Genomic DNA, 26,362 nt, shown 5'->3' on the forward strand with positions numbered 1-26,362 from the left:
CTTCTATCTCTAGTCTGCAGTGATACTTCCAACCTGCAGTTAGGTTCATTCAGTGTGTGTGTGTGTGTTTATTTTCATTTGAGTTATTCAACTATTCATTCCTACAATTTTCATCCCCCACCTTTTTTTTTAATTACTGGGGATTGAACCTCAGGTTTCATGCATGCTTGGCAAGTATTCTACCACAGAGCTACATCCCTAGTCCCCTTTTGTTATTTTTTTTTTTTTGGGGGGGGGCGTGGATACCAGGATTGAACTCATGGACACTCAACCACTGAACCATATCCCCAGCCCTATTTTTTTGGATTTTATTTAGAGACAGCATCTCACAAAGTTGCTTAGAGCCTTGCTTTTTCTGAGGCTGGCTTTGAACTCGTGATCCTCCTGCCTCAGCCTCCCAAGCCACTGGAGTAGCATGTGCTACCAGACCCAGCCCTTTTTTTTTTTTTTAATAGTCTCAATTCTTCTCCTGAGAATTCCTATCTAGTCACATATTCTCCTTTAAAAATGTTCTCCCCACCCAGGCCATATTTATAATATAGATATACATATATTATATCATATATAATATATAATATTCGTTGGGCCATATTTATAATAGTTGTGCTAATGATTTTGCTAAATGCAATATTTGGGCCATCTTAATTTCTAATGATATCTTTTTGCTTACAAGCCACATTTTCTTATTTCTCTGAATGTCTAGTAATTTTTAAATTACTATTGGACTGTACTGATGATATATTGTAGAGATGCTATGTTAAAAACACACACATATTTATATATGTTTTTATTTTAGTCAGCAACTTTGTTACTGTCTGATCACCTTCTATAGGTTTAGTTTTAAATTTTGTTAGGACAGATCTGTGGAAAGCCCAAGGTAATTCTCAGGCCCCTTTCACTTAATAAGAGTCATCCTCAGATTCTTCTTTCAATGTGGATATCATTAGAGGTTGGTTTTTAGGCTTTGATAATATTGGTGTACAGTAGGCTTTATGTGAGGGTGTGACTTTTGCTCCTAAATTAAGGGCCATTTCAAGGTGAAGCCCAAGGTGTTAATGAGTTCTTTTCCCTCTGGCTAGGTTGGACTGCCAACGTTTCCCTATACTGCTTTGACCTCTAGTATTTCTTTTTCATTTTAATTTTATTGGAGCCACTTACTTGTATTCCTCCTACATTTGGCTGAGGACTCTCAGGAAATCTTGTAAACCTCTCTGGCCTCTCTGCACAGCTACTTTCCCCAGTGCCCTTGTCTGTGCTGTACTTGAACTTCAGCTTGTCATGCTACATAGTGACTGAAGGCAGAGAATCAGAGTGATTGTGGGCTCACCTTTTCCTTCTCTCTGAAGTCACATTTTGTTTTTCCTTTTACAGTATGTGAAACAGTTGCATCATTTTGTCTAGTTTAATAGTTTATGAAAGAAAAAATAATCTGGAATAAATTACTCTGTCATATTGGAAGTAGAAGTCTCCCACAGAAATTTTAAGGGGTTGAAGTAAACTTTAGTGGTAATTTAAAAGGGAAAAGTAAACTTTTTCTTTCTTTCTCTTTTCTTTTTTTTTTTTTTTTTAAAGGAGTCTCACTATGTTGCCCAAGCTGGTGTTGAACTCCTAGTCACAAGTGATCCTTCCACCTCAGCTTTTGAGTATCTAGGACTATAGGTGTGTACTCACACCCAACTGGTAAAAGTGAATCTTGGTCTCTTATGATTAGAGTGAAAAAAAAGTAAAATGAACTTATGGTGCTCATGGAATGAATCATTTCTCTGTAATCTTTCTGCCTCCCACCACTAGTCACCTGTTTACTTCTCTCTTCACAAAGGAGACAATAATTGAGTTGTAAGTATGGTAGCCAGAAGTAGGACTTTAGTTGGATGATGCATCCAGCCTTACGATCTTGTGGTTTGTAACAAAGTACTATCTGCTACAGGTAAAGTAGTAATGCATGCAGGAGTTTCTGTTTGTGTTTTATAGTAATACTTAATATATTGAAATGTAAGGAAATGGTGTGTTAGAGAAAAGGACTGTTTATATACACTTGTTCTCTGTTTGGGATTGCCCATTAGATTCTGGTGATATAATGATATATCTAAACTTAGAACTTAATATGAGTGCAGTGACCAATGGGAAGAGGTTTTCTTTGAGTGCAGGTTAGGGTGACTGGATAATGTTCTGTCTGATTAGATCTTTGCATGAAAAAAATCACTTGTTCTAGTTTTTTTCTTTTTCTATTAAGCCTAAACTTCTTCAACATAAAATCCCTTTTTTGAGAAATTCTCACTAGAGAAATAGTTACTTTTTTTGATAATTAGTCATCTCTTTGGAAATTTAATGAAGTTTGCATTTGGAAATGATCTGGAAGATGTCAATGCTATCTCACCCTTGAAGCTTTTAGTTTTCTATAAATATGTCATAAAGACCTCAGAAAAAAAAGTAATGCTTTATTGTTAGGGCCACATTTGAATATAGCAAGCCTTGTGCCTGCCCAAAAAGACTTATTTATTTAGATCAGGCCTATTCTCTTTTGGCTTGTTTTGGCTTGTTATTTTGAAAACACATTTCATTTCCCTGGCAGTTTAGAAGCATTACAGCCTGTGGGAAGTTTGTTCCTTTTCAGTTTGCTTCAGTTTGCTCTCTGTGTTATGTGCCATGGCGTCATTTTTTTGTCCTATACACATGCCCTTGTCTTTTCACTCATATGTAACCCTGGAGTAACAATTTGATTCTTCTAGGTTTTAAATATCTTTTATTTATTTTTATGTGATCTATATATCACATTCTTTCTCTTTTTTTGGACCTGGGCTGGTAAGCATTGCTAAAGATGTTTTAAAAGACTGGTGGTCAAATTCCACCTGCTTTTTTAATAGAATATCTCAGGCATATTTTGACCCGGATTCACACTCCCTGATCCTCTTCCATGGTAACTGTGATTTCTTATTCTCCTCAATCACCTTTGCCTTCTTCATAGTTGCCAGAAGCTCAGGGCACAAGACCTTGTTTCTGCTATCCCAGAGGACAGAAAGGCTCTCTGCTGACCCACACCTGGACATGCCTCTTCTCAGCCTTCACCTCTTGTCCCCCAGGGTCAGAGGGAGAGTGTCTGGCTGCAGTTAAGGTTAATCTCTCTGTTGGAGTTCTTGTGACCTCTCTTCCCCTCTGGATATTCTCCAGTATTTTCCCTTTTGCCCTTCCACTTCCACTTTTTATCTTTCTTTTCTTTTCTCACAGAAATATGTGTCTTGAAAGAACTCTATGTTCTCACTATGTGTCTTGAAAGAACAGTCTACAGCCCTTCCATTCCCTTGCTCACTTTTCATTCTTTCTTTGGGCAACTGCAAACAGGCTTCTACTACTACTGCTCCCCAGAAAGTGCCTCACAGAAATCACTGGTTTGCTGGTTGACAAACGTAGGAGCCTCTCTAGGCCTCATTTTATTTGACCCTTTAAAGATATTTAATACTGAGCACTTCCTTCATGAAACCCTTCCTTCAATTTCTGGGGTGCTACCCTCATAATTTTCCTACCTCTGGTCCATTCTTCCTTATTCTTATTTTTTGCCCCTCTTGCTGTGTCCCACCCTTTTAAAGCTAATGCTCCCTGACTCTTCTTCCCTTTTCAGTAGTCTCACTCATCTGCATGGTTTGAATTATATATACCCAGGATTTAGAAATCTTAATTTTTCACCCTCATCCCTCTTTTGAGCCACAGATCCACATATAATCCTTATGACAGTCCTACAAAACAGTAATGTTCTTCACATTTATAAGTGAGGGAATGGAGCCTAACCCGTTGAAGATCAAACAGTCAAATCCTGGCTCTTTTATCTCCTATAAAATTTTACCTGTAAAATCAGGCCTTGAATTCTATAATATACTAATAATCAAACATTTCTACCCCACTATCTGACAAGTATATTAAGTATATCTTGTCCCATGCTAAAAGCCATCCAAGAATTCCTATTTTTACTCCTTTCTTTTGAGAGAGAGAGAGATATTATATTAATATAAAAACCTATATTTTCAATCTCAGTGATTGACTTTCCTTCTTCCAGCTATGCAAACAAGCTGGATCATGTATAGAACTTGACATCAACTTCCCTCTATTTCTCTACTCTCCTGGCCCATCCAGCCCAAGCGAGTATTAATTCCTGTGATTCTACCTCTTTACCATGACTTGTTCCCTTCTCTTCATTCCCACTGTTTTATTGTCATGGTTGAGAATTTTATCTTGACCTGAATGGTCACTCTGGTGACAATCTACCCCACTGCTTCTTTGAAGATGCAATGTTTCTTGTTTTGTTTTGCTTTATTTTCAATCTATTATAGAAATTTGTAGCACTTAAAAATTTATCACTAGAAAAATGAAATGTAAAAAGACATGCAGAAATAAGCTCTAGGGGCTGGGGTTGTGGCTTAGTGGTAGAGCACTTACTTAATATGTGTGAGGCACTGTGTTTGATCCCTGGCACCACATAAAAGAAAAACAAATAAAATAAAGGTATTGTGTCCATCTACAATTAAAAAATATTTTGAAAAAATAAGCTCTATTTCAAAACTTATTAAGTTCAGACATAAAATTACTCTGTCAAATTGAAGTAAATGTTTTTGAATACTAAACTTCCATGTGTATCCTGTCACAAATGGGAAATGAATAGTTTGTGTTTTGGTACTGGTCTATGAACAACATCAAGATAGTTCACAGTATCTGATATAAAGAAATGTCTTCACTTTTTAAAAATTGTAACCACATGGGTCCATATTATTTAAAACCAAAATATTTCATTTAGGAGCTTTTGGCTTATAAATAGCATGCATGTGTAGATTTGAGAGGTTTTAGATAATTGCCTGTTTCTTTTGAAAGATAGTGTATCTTTCAAAAGGAATACACCCCTTTAGAACAAGAAACAATCAAGCATTATATTAGTTTATGCTGAAATTAAATGTACTGATTTAAGAATCAAATTAATAGTTTACATTTTCTTTTTAAATAGGCTTGAAGTACAGTCTTTGTGAGCTACCTATAATAAAAGTAATTTCCAATAGTTTGCTATATTTAACTTTAAATGATTGCACACACCAGTAAGTGTGCTTCTAACATGCAATAGAATATAGTTGATGATTCAATATGCTCCATTTCTAAAATTCTCCTTAAATATTAATTTAATGGGGTATTTAATAAGGAGTAAGTTTTTTGGATTTTGTCAGGCACCTAACTAAGCACTTATCAGAAGATTTGTTGACCAAATGCAGACAGGAGTTGGTAAATGGTCAAATTATGGACTATCCCTTGGCTTTGAATAGGATGTGGTTGAAGAATCAAGTGAAAACAAAGTTTTGAGGGGACAGAATTCAGGAAAGGGAATACTTTAAATATTATACTGAGACTCTACTACAGTTAGTTAGAAATTTATTAAGTAAAAGTAGATCGACCAGCCCCCATTGTTGTCTATTCAGATCTGACACAGAAGAAAGCACGGAGAGAAATGCATAAGGGAGCATAATCGTCACACATTAGGCCAAAAGTTAAAGGGCTTCTAGACCTTTTTTTTTTTTAATAACAAAACTTTGATAACTTCTTAGCTAAATTATCGCACTGTGCCAGGTACTAAAAAACTACCATAGAACATTTCTAAACAGTAAGAGTCCATTAAAAAACTTTTAATAAAGGATTTAAGTATAACAGTTATTTGCTCTATTAATTAAGTAAATGACCCCAAATCAACTAAATTATCAAACAAAATAAACTTTGTCATAAGAAGCTGAAAATTGTTGGAAGCTTAGAAGATTATTCTCAGAAGCGGGGTGTTGTAACCCCCTTCCATTTTTAGACCACTCACAGGATGTGGCACAAATCCACAGCTAGAAAATGATTAAATTTTTTTCAAAGAAAACTTTAAAATAGTATTTCCTTTACAAAGTTCATGATGGAGAATAGATAAGAAAAGGCACTCTCACTGATACTCCCCAAAGCAGAAATAGATAAGGTAAAAAGGAAAAGAAAATTTGTTTTTGAAAAAAAAAAAAAAAGAAAATTTGTTTTTGAAAGGTAATAAAGAAAAAGGGAAAATAAACAATAACTTCATTTATATTCTAGCAAGTTAAGCTGAGTTATGCAATAACAGGTGTTCACTAGGTGAACTGGGGTAGCAAGGAGAAATGATATCTAGGCAGAAGGAGCAGAGGAAAAAAGATGCATGAAGGATAGAATGCACTGGCAACATCCAGGGAGGGGATGTGAGAATGTGCTTTTCTTAACAAGGTAAAATATGATATGGCTGCTGCTGGTCTGTATATCATTCTCTGAGTAGCAAAATTTTACCCTTATATTTATCAGTACTTTATTTCATTAAATACGAGTTGACCTTGTTTAGTTACTAAGTTGTCACCTTTTATTGAATTGAGTAGCAGGATGCATTATAATGAAATTTGAAATCATAATTTTTAAACTTGGGCTCAAATATTAGTATTATGACTAAATCACTATATATCTATGAAAATAAATCAACCCATTTCTGTTCTCTGTTTTCTCATGTCTGAAATAAAATGCTTGCCACTTCATATAATTGTTGTTAGTCCTAGAAATGATATGTATAAGTGCCTTGTAGGGAAAGGATGATTCAATTTGATAACTTCTTAAAAGCTGAAATTTTATGATTTTAAAATAAAGTACAGTGAATGGTCTAATCCTAAAAAGTATTGATATATGATGGTTATTTACCCTTCTTCTTTTTGAAGGGTATCACTTTTCTCAGTGATTCTTGGCAAATTGGAGAGATGGTTCTTTGTAGTTTTTGAAAGCTTCCACTACTTTCCTACCCCAAGACTCACTAATACTCATGGTGTAGTGTGGCTATTGCAGATGGGAGTATTTTGTACTTCTGAATGTTTATACAAGTGTGGAAAACAGGTTGAATTGTAGTTTTATCTGATATTTAGAGATTTTTGTCATATAATTTGTATTACTTCTTGCTTATGGAAATTTTCCATATAACTTGCTATTTTCAGTTTGGTATGGGACAAGAATAGCCCTCTTCTGGGGGGCAGAGGACAATAGTCCATCCTGCTCACCACTGGAGTCTAGAAATAGGGTAACCAGTTTGTGTTACTCCCCAGGAGGAATGAAACTCAGGGAGGGAAGAGAGAAACAAAGATCCTGAAAGGAGACTCAAGGTTTTTGGGGCAGGAATTCTGGGGTCCAGGTGTTCAAACCCCAGAAGAAGGACATGGACTGTAGGGGTGGGTACATCCCTTTGATCCTGTTGACTCCTGGCCCTGTGGAGATAGACACAACCAGGCAGGCCAAAGCAGCCACTCTAAAGCCTGGAACAGGGGCCCAGGTTGTTGGGTAGGAATATATGAAGAAAATTAATCTGTAATCTCAGCTGTATTTTTTTTTATTTTAGCCTATTTATTTATTTACTTTATACTGTGGAATGTTTTATTTATGTGTGGGTTTTTAATTAATGACTCAAGGAGGTCACAAGCATCTTATTTAATTCAGTAGCTCTGAGATAGAAATAAGTCTTAGTAAGTTAAAAATATCTTACATTAAGTGTTTTTGCTAGAAAACATCATACTATAAACTTTGTTCCTTAACTCTATGCCTGTCCTTATGTTTGGATTTTTAGATCGACTTCAGCTCCCCAGGAATATGATTGAAAATAGCATGTTTGAGGAAGAGCCAGATGTGGTGGACTTGGCCAAAGAACCTTGTTTACATCCTCTAGAGCCTGATGAGGTGGAATATGAGCCCCGGGGTTCCCGACTGCTGGTGCGAGGTCTTGGTGAACATGAGATGGACGAGGATGAAGAGGATTATGAGTCATCTGCAAAACTACTGGGCATGTCCTTCATGAACAGAAGCTCAGGCCTTCGGAACAGTGCAGCTGGCTATAGGCAGAGTCCAGATGGGGCCTGTTCAGTACCCTCTGCAAGGACCTTGGTGGTCTGTGTTTTTGTCATTGTGGTTGCTGTCTCTGTAATCATGGTGATTTACCTACTGCCTAGATGTACCTTTACCAAAGAAGGCTGCCATAAAAAAAATCAGTCAATGGAACTAATTCAGCCAGTTGCAACAAATGGGAAGTTATTTCCATGGGCACAAATTAGGCTTCCCACTGCCATTATGCCACAGCGCTATGAACTTCACCTACACCCAAACCTAACCTCAATGACTTTCAGGGGTTCTGTGACAATTTCAGTTCTGGCTCTTCAGACCACATGGAATATCATTCTTCATAGCACAGGTCATAATATTTCAAGAGTGACTTTTATGTCAACACTTTCAAGTCAAGAAAAAGAAGTTGAAATCCTGGAATATCCATATCATGAGCAAATTGCCATTGTTGCCCCTGAAGCCCTTCTAGCAGGACACAATTATACCATGAAGATAGAATATTCAGCGAATATATCTAGTTCTTATTATGGGTTTTATGGTGTCAACTATACAGATGAAAGCAATGAGAAAAAGTATGTAGCCTTTTCTATGCTGTATGATGACTTCAGCAATATGGATCCCTTTTCCACAACAGACCTATTAACTGAATTTTTTTTTTTAATTTAAGAAGTTAGGTGCCCAATAGAGTGGTGGTTTGGGAAAATATACCATTACTCTTCGGCAAAGCTTTGAGTATATATCATTGTGGGGTGCAGGGTAGGAGTTTGCTGATGGAAGGGGCTGGATAAAGTTTTTGTCAGTTATATTCTGCATCATAAACCTTAAGTTATCTTAAGCTTTTACTGGTTTATTTATTCTATGATTCTAATTTTCTATCACCCTATGAAGTCTCTATAGGAAGCAGAATAAAGAGGAAAATGGATTATTCTTTAAGACCTATGTGCAGAATTTTTAGGACATGCTTAGTCAGATGGAGAAAGAGGACACAAAGCATGGTATGCTTATATATGCAATTTTTAGTACCCTTATCTTTACTGATTTACTTTTTAAAGAAAATTGTAGTTTGACTATTGGATTCTGATGGAAATTTTTAAAAAGTCTAGGAGAAACTCTGTTTCAGTTTATAAAAAAAAAAAGTGAGACAAAGCACAAAAGTATTCAGCTACTTATTTGGATGATATATTTCTCCCTTTAATTCATAGCATATAGCTGGAATTTCCAAAAAGATAGATTTCACACTGTATATAGGTTATTCATAAATGGTTATGTCAGTTCTCTTATGTGCACAAAGTCTTTGTCATATCTGCTCAATGCAATTGGAGCATTCACTCTATTACTTTGTGTACCAGTATATGAATTACTGATGCAGGCAATTTGGCTAATGTTCCTTGATGTATTATGAGAAATAGTTAGAAATGAATATTTTAAATCTATCTTAAGAAAACCTTTTGATCCTTCCTAAATGAGGAAACAGGAAAAGCAGTATCTGTACTTCTCTTCAGTAAGTAATTTTAGTTTTTCTTTCTATATAATACTTTTTTGGGAGAGGAGGGTACCAGGGATTGAACTCAGGAGCATTTGACCACTGAGCTACATCCCCAGCCATATTTTGTATTTTATTTAGGGAAAGGGTCTCACTGAGTTGTTTAGCACCTTGTTTTTGCTGAGGATGGCTTTGAACTTGGAGTCCCAGACTCCCAAGCCACTGGGACTATAGGCTTGCCCACTTTCACAGCTTTATATATAATACTTTTAAAATAAATGACAATTCTGTTGTTACATTTCAATTCATATATTTGACATTGAACAAAAATTTATAATTGAAGTGGCAGTTTGGAGTTCTTGATTTTAGTCCCCTTTTTATAGTCATCATGATCCCTAAGAAATATTGGATGTACGTAAAAAGAATGACTTAATGTGCAAGCCCCTAACCATCTCATCTGATTAGATCATTGCCTCAGAGTCCTTGGGCCTATTACTATATGATGGGAAGCATGAATGTTATGTAGCAGAGTAAGGTGATTTTGGGTATGACTATTGACTCTTACCATGGACTGGTTGTATTGAACTTCAAGTGCACTTTCCTGAAAATCCAATGATAAACAAATCCATGTAGAACATGCTAGAAAAATGGAACATGGTTTCTCAAAATTAAAAAAATACAGCATTAAAATAGTATTTTAAAGTCTTAAAATAAATTAGCCACTGTGATACATTGCTTCCCTAGTTTACACCTCCTTTGTACATTGTTATCCCTAGCGCTTAGAATTCTCTTACCTGACCACCACCTAATTTAATTGTTTTGAGCATTACTTGAAGAAGCTCTGAAACCACTATTATAAAAATGTAGGTTCATTAACATACCTGTTAGAGTAATGAAGGCCCTACATGATATCTTGGTAAAGGTACAAGTTTAGAAGATTATTTATACCTTTTAATATTTTATTATTTATACATTTTACTTATAATTTTGAGCAGTTTTTCTTTTTCTTTCACTTTTGATTATGCTTAGTTCTACTGGAAAAGTTTTTATACTTTCTTCTCTTTGATGTATAATTAGAAAAAAATATTTAAACTAGTAGATAAAGTAATTAAGATATATATTCCTTAATTAGAAAATCAGCACGTATGTAACACCATGTATGGCCACTATGTGTGGTAAGGAAACTACCTGTGTGCTCTAAGTAGGGGACAGTGAGTAGTAACCTTGCAGTTAAACAGAAATTGTTGATGACAGACTTAAGATTCTAGGTGACAAAATGATACTAAAAGAACTAGCAGACAAATTTAAGATGGAAGTTATTTTGTTTGTTTCTTCATCCGTCAGTCTTTTTCTTGAACTCTTGAAGCATCCTCTTAACAGATCTCCTGATCTGTAATATTACTACAATCTTCCCCACAGCCCCCATTTTTTCATACTGATGTTGATTTGTTCCTATGCTTACTCATATTTCTGTATTTGTTTCTATAAGTTTAGATGACCATCCTGATCTTTGGCTTATAATCCTTCAGCAGTTCCTCATTTCTAAAATGATTTAGTTCAAGGCCTTTCATTTCTGGCCCTTGTTTTCCTCACAGCTCTTACCTGCTGTATTAAACTTCGTGTATACTTTCCTGAAAATCCAATGAAATAAAAGCCAATTTACTGGGAGCTGAAGTGCAGAAACTGTTGCATTATCCCCTTATCCTCTTATCCTTTCAACCCCACTAAGAAGTAGATATTAACATATTCATTGTATAACTGAAAAAAATGAGGCACATAAAGCAACTCATTTGACATTTATGGCTAGCAGATGGCAGAGTGGGAACTAAAAACCAGTGTCATTTGAATGACAGTGGGACATTCTTAGCCACTGCGATATATTGCTTCCCTAGTATACACTTCCTTTGCACATTGTTATCCCTAGTACTTAGAATTCTCTTACCTGACCACCACCTAATTTGTTAATTGTCTTGAGCATTACTTGAGGAAGCTCTGAAACTAACTTTCTGAAAGCAAACATAGTCACCAATAAAAGAATGTGCTTCAACGTATTCAGCCTATATAGAACAGATTATAATATCATTAAGAAGCAGCTTTCCCAAAGAGACTTTTGTATGAGATAGTTATAATTCCATCTCTTTTAATAGTAATCTAAGGTTTTATTTGTCTTAGAGTGTTATGATTTAATTTTAATCCATAAGTAGGCTCCTGTCTAAATAGTAGTAGAGATAACATAAAACTTTATTCCCTGGTCCCTTGTGGTCCTTCTGTTAACTAGGTAAGAACATTGGGGGCAAGGTAAAGAAATAGAATGTTAGAACACTGATATGTTTATATTGTTTCACATATGTTGATTGCTATCTTTTTTGCAGCTTACCCAATTAGAAACAGTCATTTGGGCACACGCTTACCAAGAAAAAAATACAGTAATTTTAAGTGTGGAAGAAGAATTGTGGTGATCTAGTATTTTTAATAAATATTAATATAGGACTTTGTGGCATATAAATAGTTTTTATTATGATTAGTCTTATGTAATTCTCTCAAATACCTTGGGTGTTTGGAAGGGAATCCTGTCACTGATTTGCCCAAAGTTACATAGCTGGGAAATTGTAGAGTTTGGGTCTTCAGACTCCACTTTCCACACTATTCCTTTTTTACTTATCATCTGACAATGAAAACTAAACCCCAAACAAGAAAGGTTGCTACACAGTGGCTGTAAATATGCCTTATGGCCTTGGAATGCACCACAGGGGCATACTTGCCCTGATTGTTTTATGGCCGTTTGGATAATCTCCCAAATGGAGATTTGTTTTATTTCTCTACCTAATTGGAAATCTGCATTTTCCCCCCTGTGTCTTTTTATACTTTCCTCCCAGCCTATAATTGAGGACTTTATATGTGTCATAGCCTTAATAGTTGCTACTGTGTGGGAGGGAGGAAATTTTTGATTCATCTCTGAGAGTAAAGGAAACCATAATACTACAGGACAGCTAGATTTTTCAGTCTTGATCAGGATGTAATTTGTGAACTTGAAGTTTAGTTCAGTGAAGCCAAAGTCTGTACAAAAGATTAGTGGCAATTAATGACAACCCTTCATATTGATCTTCCATCAGACACCTGTCCAAGACCTCCATGGCCAGCTGCAGCCTACCTTCCTGGCTTCATTTCTAACTACACTCAGCAGCTTCCCTAGTGCATGGACATACTTTGTTCTCTTTCCTTGTGCTGCCCAGTCTTCCTTGAGTCTACTCTCTTCCATTTTCTGCCTGCTCAAATATCCATGTTTTAAGGCCCTCTTCAGACTTTGTACCAGTTTCCTTAGAGTGTCTTTAGCTACTAGTCAGAATTTGTTTCCTACCCCTTGTCCCACTGCTTTTTTTTTTTTACTGCCAGGACATGATTTACAACTTGATATACCTCTGTGTATTGTATAAACCTCTACCTCTCCTAGTTGATTGTGGGTCCTTTAGGGACTGGATTGTACCATATTTATCTTAACACCCCTAGTACTTGGCAGGATGCCTTTGTATAGTAGATGGTCAATAACTTTTGGATTGAATTTGCATTTGTTTTAGGTACTTTGCAGCAACTCAGTTTGAACCCCTGGCAGCAAGATCTGCTTTTCCTTGCTTTGATGAACCAGCATTTAAGGCCACATTTATCATCAGGATCATAAGGGATGAGCAATACACTGCTTTATCAAATATGCCTAAGGTACTGTGTGTTCCTTGAATGAAAGATTTTTGCTCTCTTTCTCTAAACACACTTGAATTACTTAAAATACTTAAATAAGTTTGAATATAGATATTAGTTGGAATCAGTTGGGAAGTCAGCCTGTGGAGCACTTGAAAGAGAAAGATCTGCTGGACCTAGAAAGTAGGTATAGGAAATGCAAAGTGTCCTGAAGTTGTGCTGGTATTAATAGTGTGAAGTAGTACAAGATCAGAGACAGTGAATTTGCTATTCAAAACAGTGTTATTTGATTTTATTTAATCAAAATTGTTCTTATAATTTTACTAGTAAAGAAAAAATTAACATCCTTGTAATTTGGAGGTCAACAACAAGAATAGGAGCCTCTTTCTTGAAGCAGTGGGGTGAAATCAATTAGAGTAGTTCTAAATAGAATCATGAGGTCATTGGTTGTCTCAGACACCTGAGGGACTGTGTGCGGCCTGATAGAAGCCTCCTGGAACCCATGTGGCTAGTGGGGAGGAGCAGCCATACCCAGCAAGTCATGGAGCCCACCCCTCTAGGCAGCAGCCAACATGGTCTGTCCTTAACTAAGACTGTACTCCAACAGCTCCACTTCGAGCCATACTCCTCACCTTAGTCTTTTTCTGTAAGAGGTGGATGCCAACTTGCTTAGTATCATGGTTGGGAAATCCTGCAGTTGCAGGATTTGTGACTCACCATCTTCCAGCCCACTAAGTCTTTATAGGAGTCTTCAACATGGCACTCTACAAAGCCTTTTACATCATTCAAGGGATATCCCAGATGTAGTTTCTGCTTCTATGGATGTATTTATAGCAGTAAAGTGGAACCCTCCTAGGTTGTATAGAAAGATTTGTGTTTTAATGAAGTTTTAAAGATGAAAAACAACTACTTATATTTATTTAAAGCCATCTTGGAGCTAAAAATTCATGGATTTTGCTGTACTCAGTATGTCCTCACTACGAAGGATGGTAGAACAAACTGAGACTAAGGGCGATGCTCTGTCTGGAAATTCATGCTGAGATTAAAATATGCTAGTATCTTCACTTCTTATTTCCTATATGAATGTTCAGTTTCTCAGTGTCTTTGTCATTGTAATTCATTCCTGCAGTTACAGAACTGTCCTCTTTTCTCTTTGCCTGTAGAAGTCATCAGTCCTTATGGAAGATGGACTTGTTCAGGATGAGTTTTGTGAGAGTGTGAAGATGAGTACTTACCTGGTTGCTTTCATTGTGGGAGAGATGAAGAACCTGAGTCAGGATGTAAATGGAACCCTGGTATGTTGATGTGGTAATTGTCCGAAAGCCTGTTTCAGAGTGGGTTAAGAGGAATTCTGGCTTTATTGATTCCTTGTGGTGGTCTTATGAAGAGAAGCAAGCTTTTAGATCATGCTCAGACATTTTATACCACAAATATTGTTTTATTTATTATTAATTCTACTATTGGTTTAATAACTGAAAGTAAATAATTTTCAAGTTTCTTCATTTATAAGAGAAATCTAGTAAAACATCATTACTAAAGTTTCTAGAACTGTACAATATAGTGGTCACTAGGCTTATATAATTATTTAGATGTAAATTAAAGTTAAATAAATTTAAAATCCATTTTCTCAGTTTTATTTGCCACATTTCAAGTATTATAGTAGTGTTCCTGTGGCTACCATATTGCATAGATTGAAATGATTAGACAGATGCTGTTTTTTAAAAAAAGCAAACCCTGGCACCTCCCACTCATTATAATAGCAATCATTAAGAATACAAAAATAATAAATGCTGGCAAGGATGGGGGGAGGGAAAGATACACTCATACATTGTTGGTGGAACTGCAAATTAGTACAACCACTCTGGAAAGCAATATGGAGAGTCCCCAAAAAACTAGGAATGGATATGGCCCAGCTATTCCACTCCTTGGTATTTCTCCATAAGGTCTAAAATCAGCATATTATAGTGATACAGGCACATCAATGTTTATAACAGTGCAATTCACAGTAACCAAGTTATGGAACCAGCCCAGGTACCATCAACAGCCATAAATGAGATTATGGCATTTGCTGGTAAATGGATGTAACTGGAGAACATTATTCTAAGTGAAATAAGCCAGACCCCAAAAGTCAAGGGTTGAATGTTTTCTCTCACATGTGGAAGTTAAACCAAAATAAGGGGGGAAAAGCAAGGGTAGAAAATCTCATGAAAATAGAAGGGAGATCAGTGGAGCACAGGAAGGGGACTAAGGGAGAAGGATAGATGGGAAAAGGGAGGAACTGCAGAATGAAATTGACCAAACTATGCTATGTACATCTGTGAAAATACCACAGTGAATTTCACCTTTATGTATATCTATAAAGCTCTAATTTAAAAAGAACTATAAATAAATAGTTGAGGAGGAGAGGGAAAGAGGAAGTACTGGGGTCTGAAGTGAAACAAGTTATATTCCATATTCAATTTTTTCAAAATGAACTGTGTTATTATGTGTAACTATAATGCACTAATAAAAACATTTAAAAAAGAAAGAATGAAAGAAGAAAAGCAAATCCTTATTGAGTTTATTCATAGAAAATGAGTAAGATTTTTAAGGGTCTAATTTATCTACATGTTGCCAAAATTCATTCTAGTAAAGTAATTCTGTTTTTCTTTGTCATTAATACCCATTTTAAATGATTATTTGATTATATTTTCATACTCTAATTTTATAGCAGAGACCTAATATAGTGAATATTTTCACATAAAATAAATAAAGAAGAATAAAAAGCTCTTTTAAAGTCCCCCATTTGGGGCTGGGGTTGTGGCTCAGTGGTAAAGCACTTGCCTTGCATGTGTGAGGCCCTGGGTTCGATCCTCAGTACCACATAAAAATAAATAAATAAAACAAAGGTATTAAAAAAAATAAAAATAAAGTCCCCCATTTCCCTCCCTCCTCCCCTACTTCCATTCTTGCCTCGCCTTTCATCTTCTATGTTGGCTTCTTACTGCCTGTAGGATGACATTCAAATTCATCATTCTGATATTCTGATATTCAAGGCTGCCCTTACAAAGCTCAACTATCTTTCCAGTTGCTCCAATGTTAATTCTCCCATACAGCCAAGATAAATTATTCATAACACACATATATGCCTCATTTTTTTTTGTGTGTGTGTGTGTGTAGAAAGAAAGAGATTGAGAGGGAAGAATATAAGATATAAGTTGAATTTTTTTTCCTTTTGCTTGGAATAGGAAGAAACATGGTGGTTAAATATGAACCCTAGAGTCTTCCTGGATTAAAATCCCTCTTATGCACTTTAATAACTTTTAACCCTTAAGAAGACTACATTCTAATCCTCTGAACATCACCTTTTACAATTCTAATATTATACACACACACACAGACACACAACCATTTATTATAGATATAATATATATAAATAGTGTACATTTTATTTTTATCATATGTTAAATCTTTTGCATGAGATATAAATATTCTCATTCTTAGTGCTACCCAGTAGTAAATGTGTTTTTTAAGAATTAACATTAACAAATAAACAATAATTTTATTAATTTATTCTGTTTTTTAGAAAATATGGAAGAATGTAACATGTGGAATAATTCTGTATGTTAATTGTGGGCACTTGTTTATAAACATTTTTTTAAATTTTATATGTTGACTGAGGATGAAGCATTAGATCCATGTGACTGATGAGGAAATCATAGAAGTTAGATTGACCTGAGATGGCATATCAAGTTATAGTCAAAATTTTACTATCCAATAGCTATGTTGTGTCTTATACCAAATTACATGAATAACAAATGTAGACATAGTGACCAGAACTATTCAAAACTTGGAGTGTAGCAAAGGATTTTTGTTATGCTAAAATGTTGTAATCTTTAGACTGCCTTCTATTTTATAATATTTGATGAGTTCAATTTAACAAGGTTAAGGATTAAGGCAATAGGGATTTTCTTATTAATGTGAATCTTACCAAGCAACTAAAAAGTCACGGTTGACTGTAGATTATTACATGTGACCTGTAATAATAAAGACTGTGTCAGAGGCTTGAAAAAGAATATTTGTTATTTCTGTTCATTCTTCATTCCTTAAATCTCTCCCTGCCTTTAGGAATGCCAGAATTACCTGTAAAATTCTAGGCCAGTTGTAAATGTACTGTTTTATTTGTTTGTCTTGAGGTTTTTGTTTTGTTTTGTTTTTTTGCCACTGCACTGCCTGCCTTCATTTTTATTGTATACAGGACTAATTGCTAGAAGCAAAATTTAATCATGATTAGTCCCATGTGGTGTCTCTCCACATTTAAAAGAATCTTCAACTGTTTTATCCATGTGGTTAGAATTTTAATATTCATAGAAACATGACTCTGTTCAAAATTTCCTCAAAAAACTTTTCTACCTCAAGTGTCTTTCCACCAGCCTGGGACATTATGCACAATTCATATTATTCTTTCCCATCTAATCAATCATTTTTAATGGTCTTATTTCTGTTTGTTTATTTTAGGAATGTATGCTTTTTTGTTGTTCAGTTATTTGTTTGGGAAAGTCAGCATTTTTCAGAAAATTTAGTATGAAACCTCTAATATTTTCTGTCCCTATACAACTTGCAGTCCATAGTATTGTTTTGGTGGAGGGTGGGGCTGAAACTTGATTCTGCTTTTGCTTTTGTTAACAATGTTCATTTTTAATAATTTAAAAAACTGATAAATTGAACCTAAAAAATCTTTTATTCCTCAATCTTAAAGAATCCTTTTCTTTGGGAGCTGATCAAGGATATTTATAGTTGTGTTTTCAGAAATCTCCCATAAGGTCCTTGTAAGATGTTGGGCAAGAAGTTTTAAGTTGTAAGTCTTGAGACCTGAGTCTCAGTTGATTTCCATTTAACAATTTTTTTTTGAGGGGGGGATTGTTTTATGTGTTGGGGAGCAACAGTAAATCTCAGGCATGCTAAATCTCTCTCTGCCACAGAGCCACACCCTCAGCCCCCATTCAAAAATGTTTAGAATTCTCTTACAAAGGCAAGAATGCTATTCAAGACTTTCTTTGCTAAGATAGATTGCTCTGTTTATTTTTTATTTTATTTTTAAAATTTTGTTTTTAGTTATAGGTGGGCACAATATCTTTATTTTATTTATTTATTTGTAGTGCTGAGGATCGAACCCAGAACCTCACACATGCTAGGTGAGCACTCTACTGCTGAGCCACAACCCTGGCCCCTTTGTTTATTTTTTACTGCTTCTGTTGTTGTTAGATTAAGCTTGATAATAATTATAATGATAAGATGATTTATTTCTAGTAAGAACTCTTAGCTATGTTCTTTTAAGGAAAAGAAAAAGAAGTAGAAAGGAAGAGAAAATACCGAAGTACCTTCTTTTTATGATCATTTTATTCCAGAAATAGGAATAAATGAATCCTTTCATCAGATTTCAGTTTCATTGACAGTCACATCGTATGTATTTAACTTAGCATTTAACCCATAAAAGAGAAAATACCCATTTAAATAATACAGATGATTCTGTCTTCTTTCCCACTTAGCACATGTCCTGCAGTGAATGGGCAATGAGACACATGAACTGTTGTTTTCACTTACTGTGTGCCATCAAAATGTGTTTTACATGATTTATATATAAATATAAAAAATGGGACATAAAAACAAGCCCCGAATGAAAAAAAGCAAAGAGAATAAGTTGTCCCAGACTGAAAGAAAAATTGTGGCCATACTTTTGAAAGAGAATATTTTGATTTATAATCAGTTTTCTACAATATAATTTCAATAAATCTGCAATTTCTATTTTGTATGTAAACTTGAGAGTTAACTCTACTAGCAATATGTGACTCCTCTGTATTTTGTGCTTGCTAGATGTCAGTCTCTATGATAGGCGCTGAAAAGATAAAAGTTAAATACATATGATGTGAATGTAAATGAAACTGAAATCTAAGGCTCTTCATAGTTCGTAAGTAAAGAAAGAACTGCAAGTAATGGGAGAAGACAAATATCAAAAAATTTAATGGGCAAGTGCTTATAAACTACTATAAAATGACCAAACCTAATTTACTTGGGATGTTATGAGAGTTTCAAAAAGAAAAGGAATTAGTAAGGTATTTTTTGAACATTGTTGTATATATGGAAGGGACTTACTAAACTCTATGGAGACTAAAAGAATTGTAAGCAAGAGTTTCTGTCCTAAAATATCTCATACAACTGTGTATTTCTTAGGTATGCCAGTCCTGACAGTGCTCACCTGAATATTGAGGCATTTTAATTGTATCTCTCCTTATATCACATATAATGTTTCCCTTTAGGTTTCGATATACACTGTGCCAGAAAAGATTGGTCAAGTTCACCATGCCTTGGAAACAACTGTGAAGCTTCTTGAGTTTTATCAAAACTATTTTGAAATTCAATATCCACTTAAAAAATTGGGTAAGAATCACCACACTTCTGATTTTTACTGCAATTGTAATAAAGATTTGTATTGCAAATGTTTTTTAGAGATAGTTTTTACTAAAGTTGCTTTTAAAAGCCCAGAAACATTGTTAATGCTTTAAAAATTATAATTATTAAATTATTTACATTCTATGAATATAAATAACTTGGAGCTTAAAACACTTATAGGTTATGGGGCTGTCGCAAAGGTACTATGTAAGTGCAAATAGCTTAAGGGCTTAGTCTGAAATTTGACTGACTTCCAAGAAATTTTGTAATTCAAATAACAAAAACTGCATAATGGGAAATCAGGAGAGCAAGAGGATTTTAGTACTTTTCAATGTAGAGCTGTTCCTAGAGAGCTCAATATGGATGGGCCCTGAATTTTGTTCCTCTTGCTCTAGAAAGCTGATTGGTTGTGGAGGCATTTTTTTTTTCCCTTTGGTAAGGGACAGTGAGTCACCTGAAAGGAGGTCAAATCTTTCTTAGCTGACAACTAGTTAAGGAGTATGGAGAGCAAGAATAAGGATGGTGCATGCCTGTAATCCCAGTGGCTCAGGAGTCTGAAGCAGGAGGATCAGGAGTTCAGAGTCAGCCTCAGCAAGGGTAAGGCACTGAGCCAACTCAGTGAGACCCTGTCTCTAATAAAATACAAAATAGCACTGGGGATGTGGCTCAGTAGTTGAGTATCCCTGAATTCAATCCCTATACCAAAAAAAAAAAAAAGGAATAAGGATGGTTCCACTTTCTAAGGAATATAAAAATAACTCACTGTCTTCACCATGATAAGCCAATGAATAACATATTTTGTTTTAATTAGGGGGTGTGCCTTATATGAGGAAAAGTTGATAACTTTTTTCCCTGTTATCTCTAGATTTGGTGGCCATTCCTGATTTTGAAGCAGGAGCAATGGAAAATTGGGGTTTGATAACCTTCCGAGAAGAGACTCTTCTGTATGACAATAATACTTCTTCGGTGACAGATAGAAAACTGGTCACTAAAATCATTGCTCATGAACTGGCCCATCAGGTATTAACAACCAGTGCTCTTATATCTTATAATTGTGTCTACTTCGTATACTAGAGCTTTAGAGTACATGTAGATGTTACTAATTATTCAGCTTTTTTAAAAAATATTACCTTCTCTTATAATAAAAAGGCACTTTTTAGCACAAATTTAATTTCCAAATGAAAATGTTTTTGTTTGTATAGGATGTTTAAAGCATTATAATACCTCAAGATTTGTAATAGTCTCATTTTACAGATGAAGAAACTTGAGAATCTGCTTAAATAAATGATTTGCCCAAAGTCACATGGCTAATAAGTAGTAGCATTTGGGCTTGAAGTCACTATCTCTTTGAGACCCTTTTTCCCTAACAATTTATAGCTTCTCAGTGTAACTTTTTGTAGGTGGGTTCCCTAAATTGCACTTTCTCTGACAACTCTTAAATCCACAGCTAGGACTAGATTTAATTTTTCTTCTTCTACTAGAATGGGGTTCTGTGTTAATGTAGGAGAGAGAGGTTCTGAGTAAAGTGTGAAGGCATCTTTGTATGACACAGAGAAAAAGAAAGAAAATTTTGTGAGTATACAACGTGCCCTCTTCTTCAATACTTTGTCTCTGCTGGGCTCTGGATGTGGAGTCCTTGCCAGGATTGTGTATGGTTCAGGGTGTCATGAGGGGCCCCTTGTGGAGGAAGACCAGGAAAGGAATTGGTCTGCTTACTGTCTACCTACACATCTGTGTAGGACTTGGTAGCCCTCGTGAAGACTTCTTGGCAAGCTGGAATATGAAGCATGTATTCACTGTTATAAATGGGCCATAGATAAAAGGTGTCTTTGTGGATTCTTCTACATCTATTATTTCCAGGGCTAGCCATTGCCACTTGGGGAGTAATTTCTCTCTTATTCTTCTTTAGGACTTATAAAACATCTTCCAGTGAAACAGGGTTTAGCATAAGTCTTAGAAAATTTTCTGTTATAATTCTGTAAAGTGTTTTGTTTTAGTATCTTGCAACTTGATTTTTGCTGCTAATTTTAAATAAATCATAGGCTACCTTAGCTAAATTGCACACCCTACAACCACTTTTTATTTCAAAGATTTTTAACATACATTTTTTTAGGGGAGTCTCATTATTTTTTTCTTTCTTTTTATTACCGCATAGAAGAAAACGTTTAAAGATGTTCCCAATTTCATCTGTTTATATAAATGGCAACTTTCTTAAAGAATGTTGTTTGAATTCAGGTTTGAATCATGCAAATGCTATCTCTGACTTGGCCAATTGAGGAGAAACCTAAAGCATGGACCCCCTGACTATAGGAAAAGCTCTCACATAGAAAGAAACTTCCTTAGTTAACCTGCATTGTTGTAGATATAATGGAAAATAATACTATTAACTTAATATTAGAAAGTCAGTTTCATTATCTAGAAAACCTCATTTCCATGAGGTAGCTAAAAAAGTTTTTATATCCCTATTTGGCATGTTATATAGCCCGTTTTTAAAATTAATGAATATACTAATAAATATATTAGTACTCTTTCTTGCTTTTTTTCCCATTCAGTTAAGGTAAAATATTAAAAGTTTTATTTTACTTGTAAAGGAAATTTACACAACTTTTACAAATCTCTGATTAATTCAAGTATAGTTTGTTTGAACTGTATTACCAATATATTTTTAAGATATCTTAATCTGGTTATGGACAGTTAATATGACAGTTCAGCCAGTTTTTTGAATATTCCTGAGAATGTAATTATCATGTTGGTTGGGACTTTATTTTTCCCACAGTGGTTTGGTAATCTGGTAACAATGCAGTGGTGGAATGACCTATGGCTAAATGAAGGTTTCGCCACTTTCATGGAGTATTTTTCTTTGGAAAAAGTATTCAAAGAGCTCTCCAGTGTAAGTATAATATTTGTATTACTTGGAATGCTAAGTGGAAAAATAGTCAAGTTATGTTTTCTTTGCATTTGTAGAAATGAAAATGTTTCTAGAAAACTACACTAAAATTCATCCTTGTTAATGATATCCATACCTTTTTGGAAATTTGACAATGAAAATTACACTTTTATTGATATGTTTTACTGAAATTATGTAAGTTTATATGTTTTTGTAATTAAAATGAATATTTTAAATTGCTTTCCTACATTCTGTTTTTAACAGGTATGGCTCTTCTGCTTGATGGGATTTAGATAAGGTTGAAAAGCCTTTTTTGCAAAGCAAAATGTTTTTTTTTTTTATCTCGTCTATAAAGAGAGAAGAAAATTAAGACATTTTGTAGTAATTATATCACTCTGTTGTCACTACATGAATACATTCTTATAATAGCAATATATAACTTCATACAAACAGATAATTTGTCCTTTTATGGTACAGACCATATTTTGTATTTCCCCAAAATGTGGAATATCCTTCCATGATAGACCTAATAATGTTGTCACTGTTATTAGACTCTGGAGATATTCTGAATTTAGGGACATTTGAAAACATTAAGCCATGATGTGCCATATTTTGCCAAAATAATTCAAGCTATGAGTAGAAAAGTGTAAATATTTTTTTCAACCCTTAAATTCAGTGACTTTCTGTTAAACTTCCTGGAGAAATGAGTCAAGACTGCTTTAAAGCAAGAAGTGTTCTTTGAGCTTTCAATCTGAAGTTTTTGTTTAGGACTTGTTAAAAATTTTCAAATAAAAAGAATTAATTTTTAGCTAGAAAAATAAGGCATTCCGAATTTGTATACCCTACATAGTTAAGCAATGAGATATATAGTTTCACCACTTGGTGGTGCCCAGAATTTTGAAAACCCCCTAATATGTATTCTTTGGGAGCTCATCTGCAGAACTATCAAGAGTTCCTACTGTTTAAGAGATATTTTACTTTAATTGGCTCTCAATTAAGAGAAATGTATATTGTCTTGTTAAAAATCCTGTACTCTCTATGAGAAACCAGTTTAAAGACCAAGTTTTTTTTTTAATTTCAGTTTTTATTTTAAAAATTAACTCTAGCCATTTTAGAATATTTATCTTGGATACTCATATTTGGCATTTGTTTACTTTAGTAATGGGCTCTTAACTCATCTGTATTCTGTTCAGGAAATGCTGATTTTCTTGTGACTAGGTTATAATTATACTTTTAAATTTAAGGGATGTGCATTGAGGTCATAATCTTTCTGGATTTTCAAAAGTTTATATTCTGAAATTTAGCGTAGCCAATTGTTTTTTCATCATGACTTTTAGTAATAATTAGCAATAATATCAATAACTGCTGTACTTAACCTTTGCCTTGGATACATTCATGATATCCTAATCTGTTTAATTTTTTACTAGTATGAAGATTTCTTAGACGCTCGATTTAAAACCATGAAGAAAGATTCGTTGAATTCATCTCATCCAATATCATCATCTGTTCAGTCTTCAGAACAAATTGAAGAGATGTTTGATTCTCTTTCCTATTTTAAGGTATTGCTACGCAGAAAGAAAGCAACGGCAGTAGGCTTCAAGTTAATTTCATAATGTCAGCCAGTTGCATGATTTAAATTATTTTAAAAATTAAGTGAATATTATTTTCAGATAGCCTGCTAAACTTTAAATGTTTAAATTTTTAGCATTTGTATCTATTGAAATTTTAGTCTTAACTTTTTATGAGGTTTCCTTTATCTGTCTCTTTTTAAAGTTCTGTGACTAGTTCTCCAGGCAGTTACCAATATTATGTAGCAATACATCCTTCAAAGTTGATTTATGCTACAGATCTGCAAATAGAACATGTTCAGAAAAGGACCTAAGTAAGCCTGGAGTTGTGTTACTCAGCATTGAGGGATATTCTAAAGTTAGGATTACTAAAACAGGTAAGCAGAAAAACATTTTAACTATTGAAGATTATAATGCAGGATCAAAAAGAAACAGGCTCTAGGTTCAGGGATGAAGAAAATATAAAAAATTAGGAATCCCATTAGGATCACTATAAGAGAACAAAGAAATCAAGAAGCTATCAGCATCATTGTTTTGAGGGCAGGGGTAAATGTTATGGCTTATTTACCTCCTCATTTTGGCTCTTAAATTAATTAGTTAATAAATTCCTGCAATAGAGCTGTATGCAATGCTGTATACCTGTAATCCCAGCAACTCAGAAGGCTGAGGGAGGTGAATCAAGAGTTCAAAACCAGCCTCAATAATTTAGTGAGGCCCTAAGGAACTTGGTGAGACCCTATTTCAAAATTTAAAAATGAAAAGGGCTGGGGATGTGGTTCAGTGGTTAAGTACCCCTGGCACAACAATAAATAAATAAATAAATTCCTACAGTAAATAGGGAAGAAAATACATAAAACTTAAGATATAATTCATATAATCAAAAAACTCAAAATTTAGGAGGTATTTGTGGACCAGGAAGAGAAATAATGTATGCTGAAGTGATACAGAAACTTTTTACTTGGGATGCTGAAGAGAGATTCTTTGGAGGAAAATGGGAATTCAAATGAGTTAAATAATAACAATACTGGTTAACAGGAATGGGAGAAACAGGGTAGGACAAGAATGAAATAATGGGGTTTCCAAAGAAAAAGTCAGGACCACTGTCAGGCAAGAAATGCTTATTTAGAGATAACATATGACTGCAGTGGAAGCCACATGTGGAGTACAGAAAGATGAGAAAGGTAGCAAGGCCCAGTTGCAGAAGTTCCTGAATGCCATCAGGAGTCCGGATGTTTTTTCTGTATGTAGTGGAAAGCTTCAGAAGATTTTTGAACAGAAGAATTACTTGATTAAAGTTATTGTTTAGAAAAATTAAACTGGTTTTAGTTTATAAAGTAGATTTAAGTGAGGGGAACCCTTAAGTCAGGAAATTGCTGCTGAAGTTTAGGCATGTAATATAAAAGATATATATAAGGTATGGTAGTAAGAGTAGATAGAAAACAATGGGCATGAAAAACTGAGTTGGGGTAAGTACTTAAAGGACTTTGTGATGGGTTAATACAGATAAAGAAGGAGGCAGAAAAATGTTTCCCAAGGCCAAGCCTGACTATGAGAATTAGTACTGCTAACAAGAAAATCAGGAGTTTCATTAGCCATATTAAATATATAATAGGCTCCCTTTATCTGCAGTTTTACTTTCCATGGTTTCAGTTACCTGTGGTTAATGGTGTTTGAAAAAACATTAAAAGGAAAATTCCAGAAATAAACAATTTGTCAGTTGTAAACTGCACACCATTCTGAGTAATGTGATAAAATCTCATGCTGTCCTGGTGTGAATCATCCATTTGTTCAGAGTGTTCACACTATGTATGCTACCTGTTAGTAACATAATACCCATCTTAGTTATCAGATCACCTACACAGTATCACAGTGTTTGTGTTCAAGTAACCGTTATTTTACTTTATAGTGGCCCCATGCACAAGAGTTGTGGTGCTGGCAATTCACATGTACAAAACAGACACCATAGTGCTTCCTTTGAGTGAAAAGACGAACCTTCTTAACTTAATATAGAAAGAAAACAAATTATGTGCTGAAGTTGCTAAGATCTGTAAAATAAGACATTTTGACAGATTACATTCACATAAGTTTTATTGACAGTATATTATCATTATCCTAATTGTTCATTTTATTATTAGTTTTTATTGCTGATAATCTCTTACTAGGCCTAATTTATAATTTAAACTTTATCATAGTTATGTATATATTGGAAAAGGCATAGTATACCCAAGGTTTGGTACTATCTACTGTTTCAGGTATCCTCTGTGGGTCTTAGAAAGTATCCCTTGTGGATAGGGGAAATTACTGTATTTCAGTTAGAGCTACTGCAGTGATATGTGTGTGTGTGTGTGTGTGTGTGTGTGTGTGTGTGTGTGTGTGTGTGATGCTGGGGATTGAACCCAGGGCCTTGTG

At 34.6% G+C, this 26,362-nt stretch overlaps 1 protein-coding gene across 1 annotated transcript in view; it reads left to right on the forward strand.

Annotated features, from left to right (window-relative positions):
• Lnpep (leucyl and cystinyl aminopeptidase) overlaps positions 1 to 26,362 on the forward strand; it is an 89,975-nt gene that overhangs the window by 30,983 nt on the left and 32,630 nt on the right. Inside the window, exons 2-8 of the mRNA XM_026385915.2 lie at positions 7,625 to 8,465; positions 12,952 to 13,090; positions 14,233 to 14,364; positions 19,366 to 19,486; positions 20,364 to 20,518; positions 22,275 to 22,388; positions 23,813 to 23,944. Coding sequence (XP_026241700.2) covers positions 7,625 to 8,465; positions 12,952 to 13,090; positions 14,233 to 14,364; positions 19,366 to 19,486; positions 20,364 to 20,518; positions 22,275 to 22,388; positions 23,813 to 23,944 — 1,634 coding nt within the window. The remainder of the gene's footprint in view (positions 1 to 7,624; positions 8,466 to 12,951; positions 13,091 to 14,232; positions 14,365 to 19,365; positions 19,487 to 20,363; positions 20,519 to 22,274; positions 22,389 to 23,812; positions 23,945 to 26,362) is intronic.

This window comes from Urocitellus parryii, chromosome 1 (assembly GCF_045843805.1).
Source record: "Urocitellus parryii isolate mUroPar1 chromosome 1, mUroPar1.hap1, whole genome shotgun sequence".
Lineage (NCBI taxonomy): Eukaryota > Metazoa > Chordata > Mammalia > Rodentia > Sciuridae > Urocitellus > Urocitellus parryii.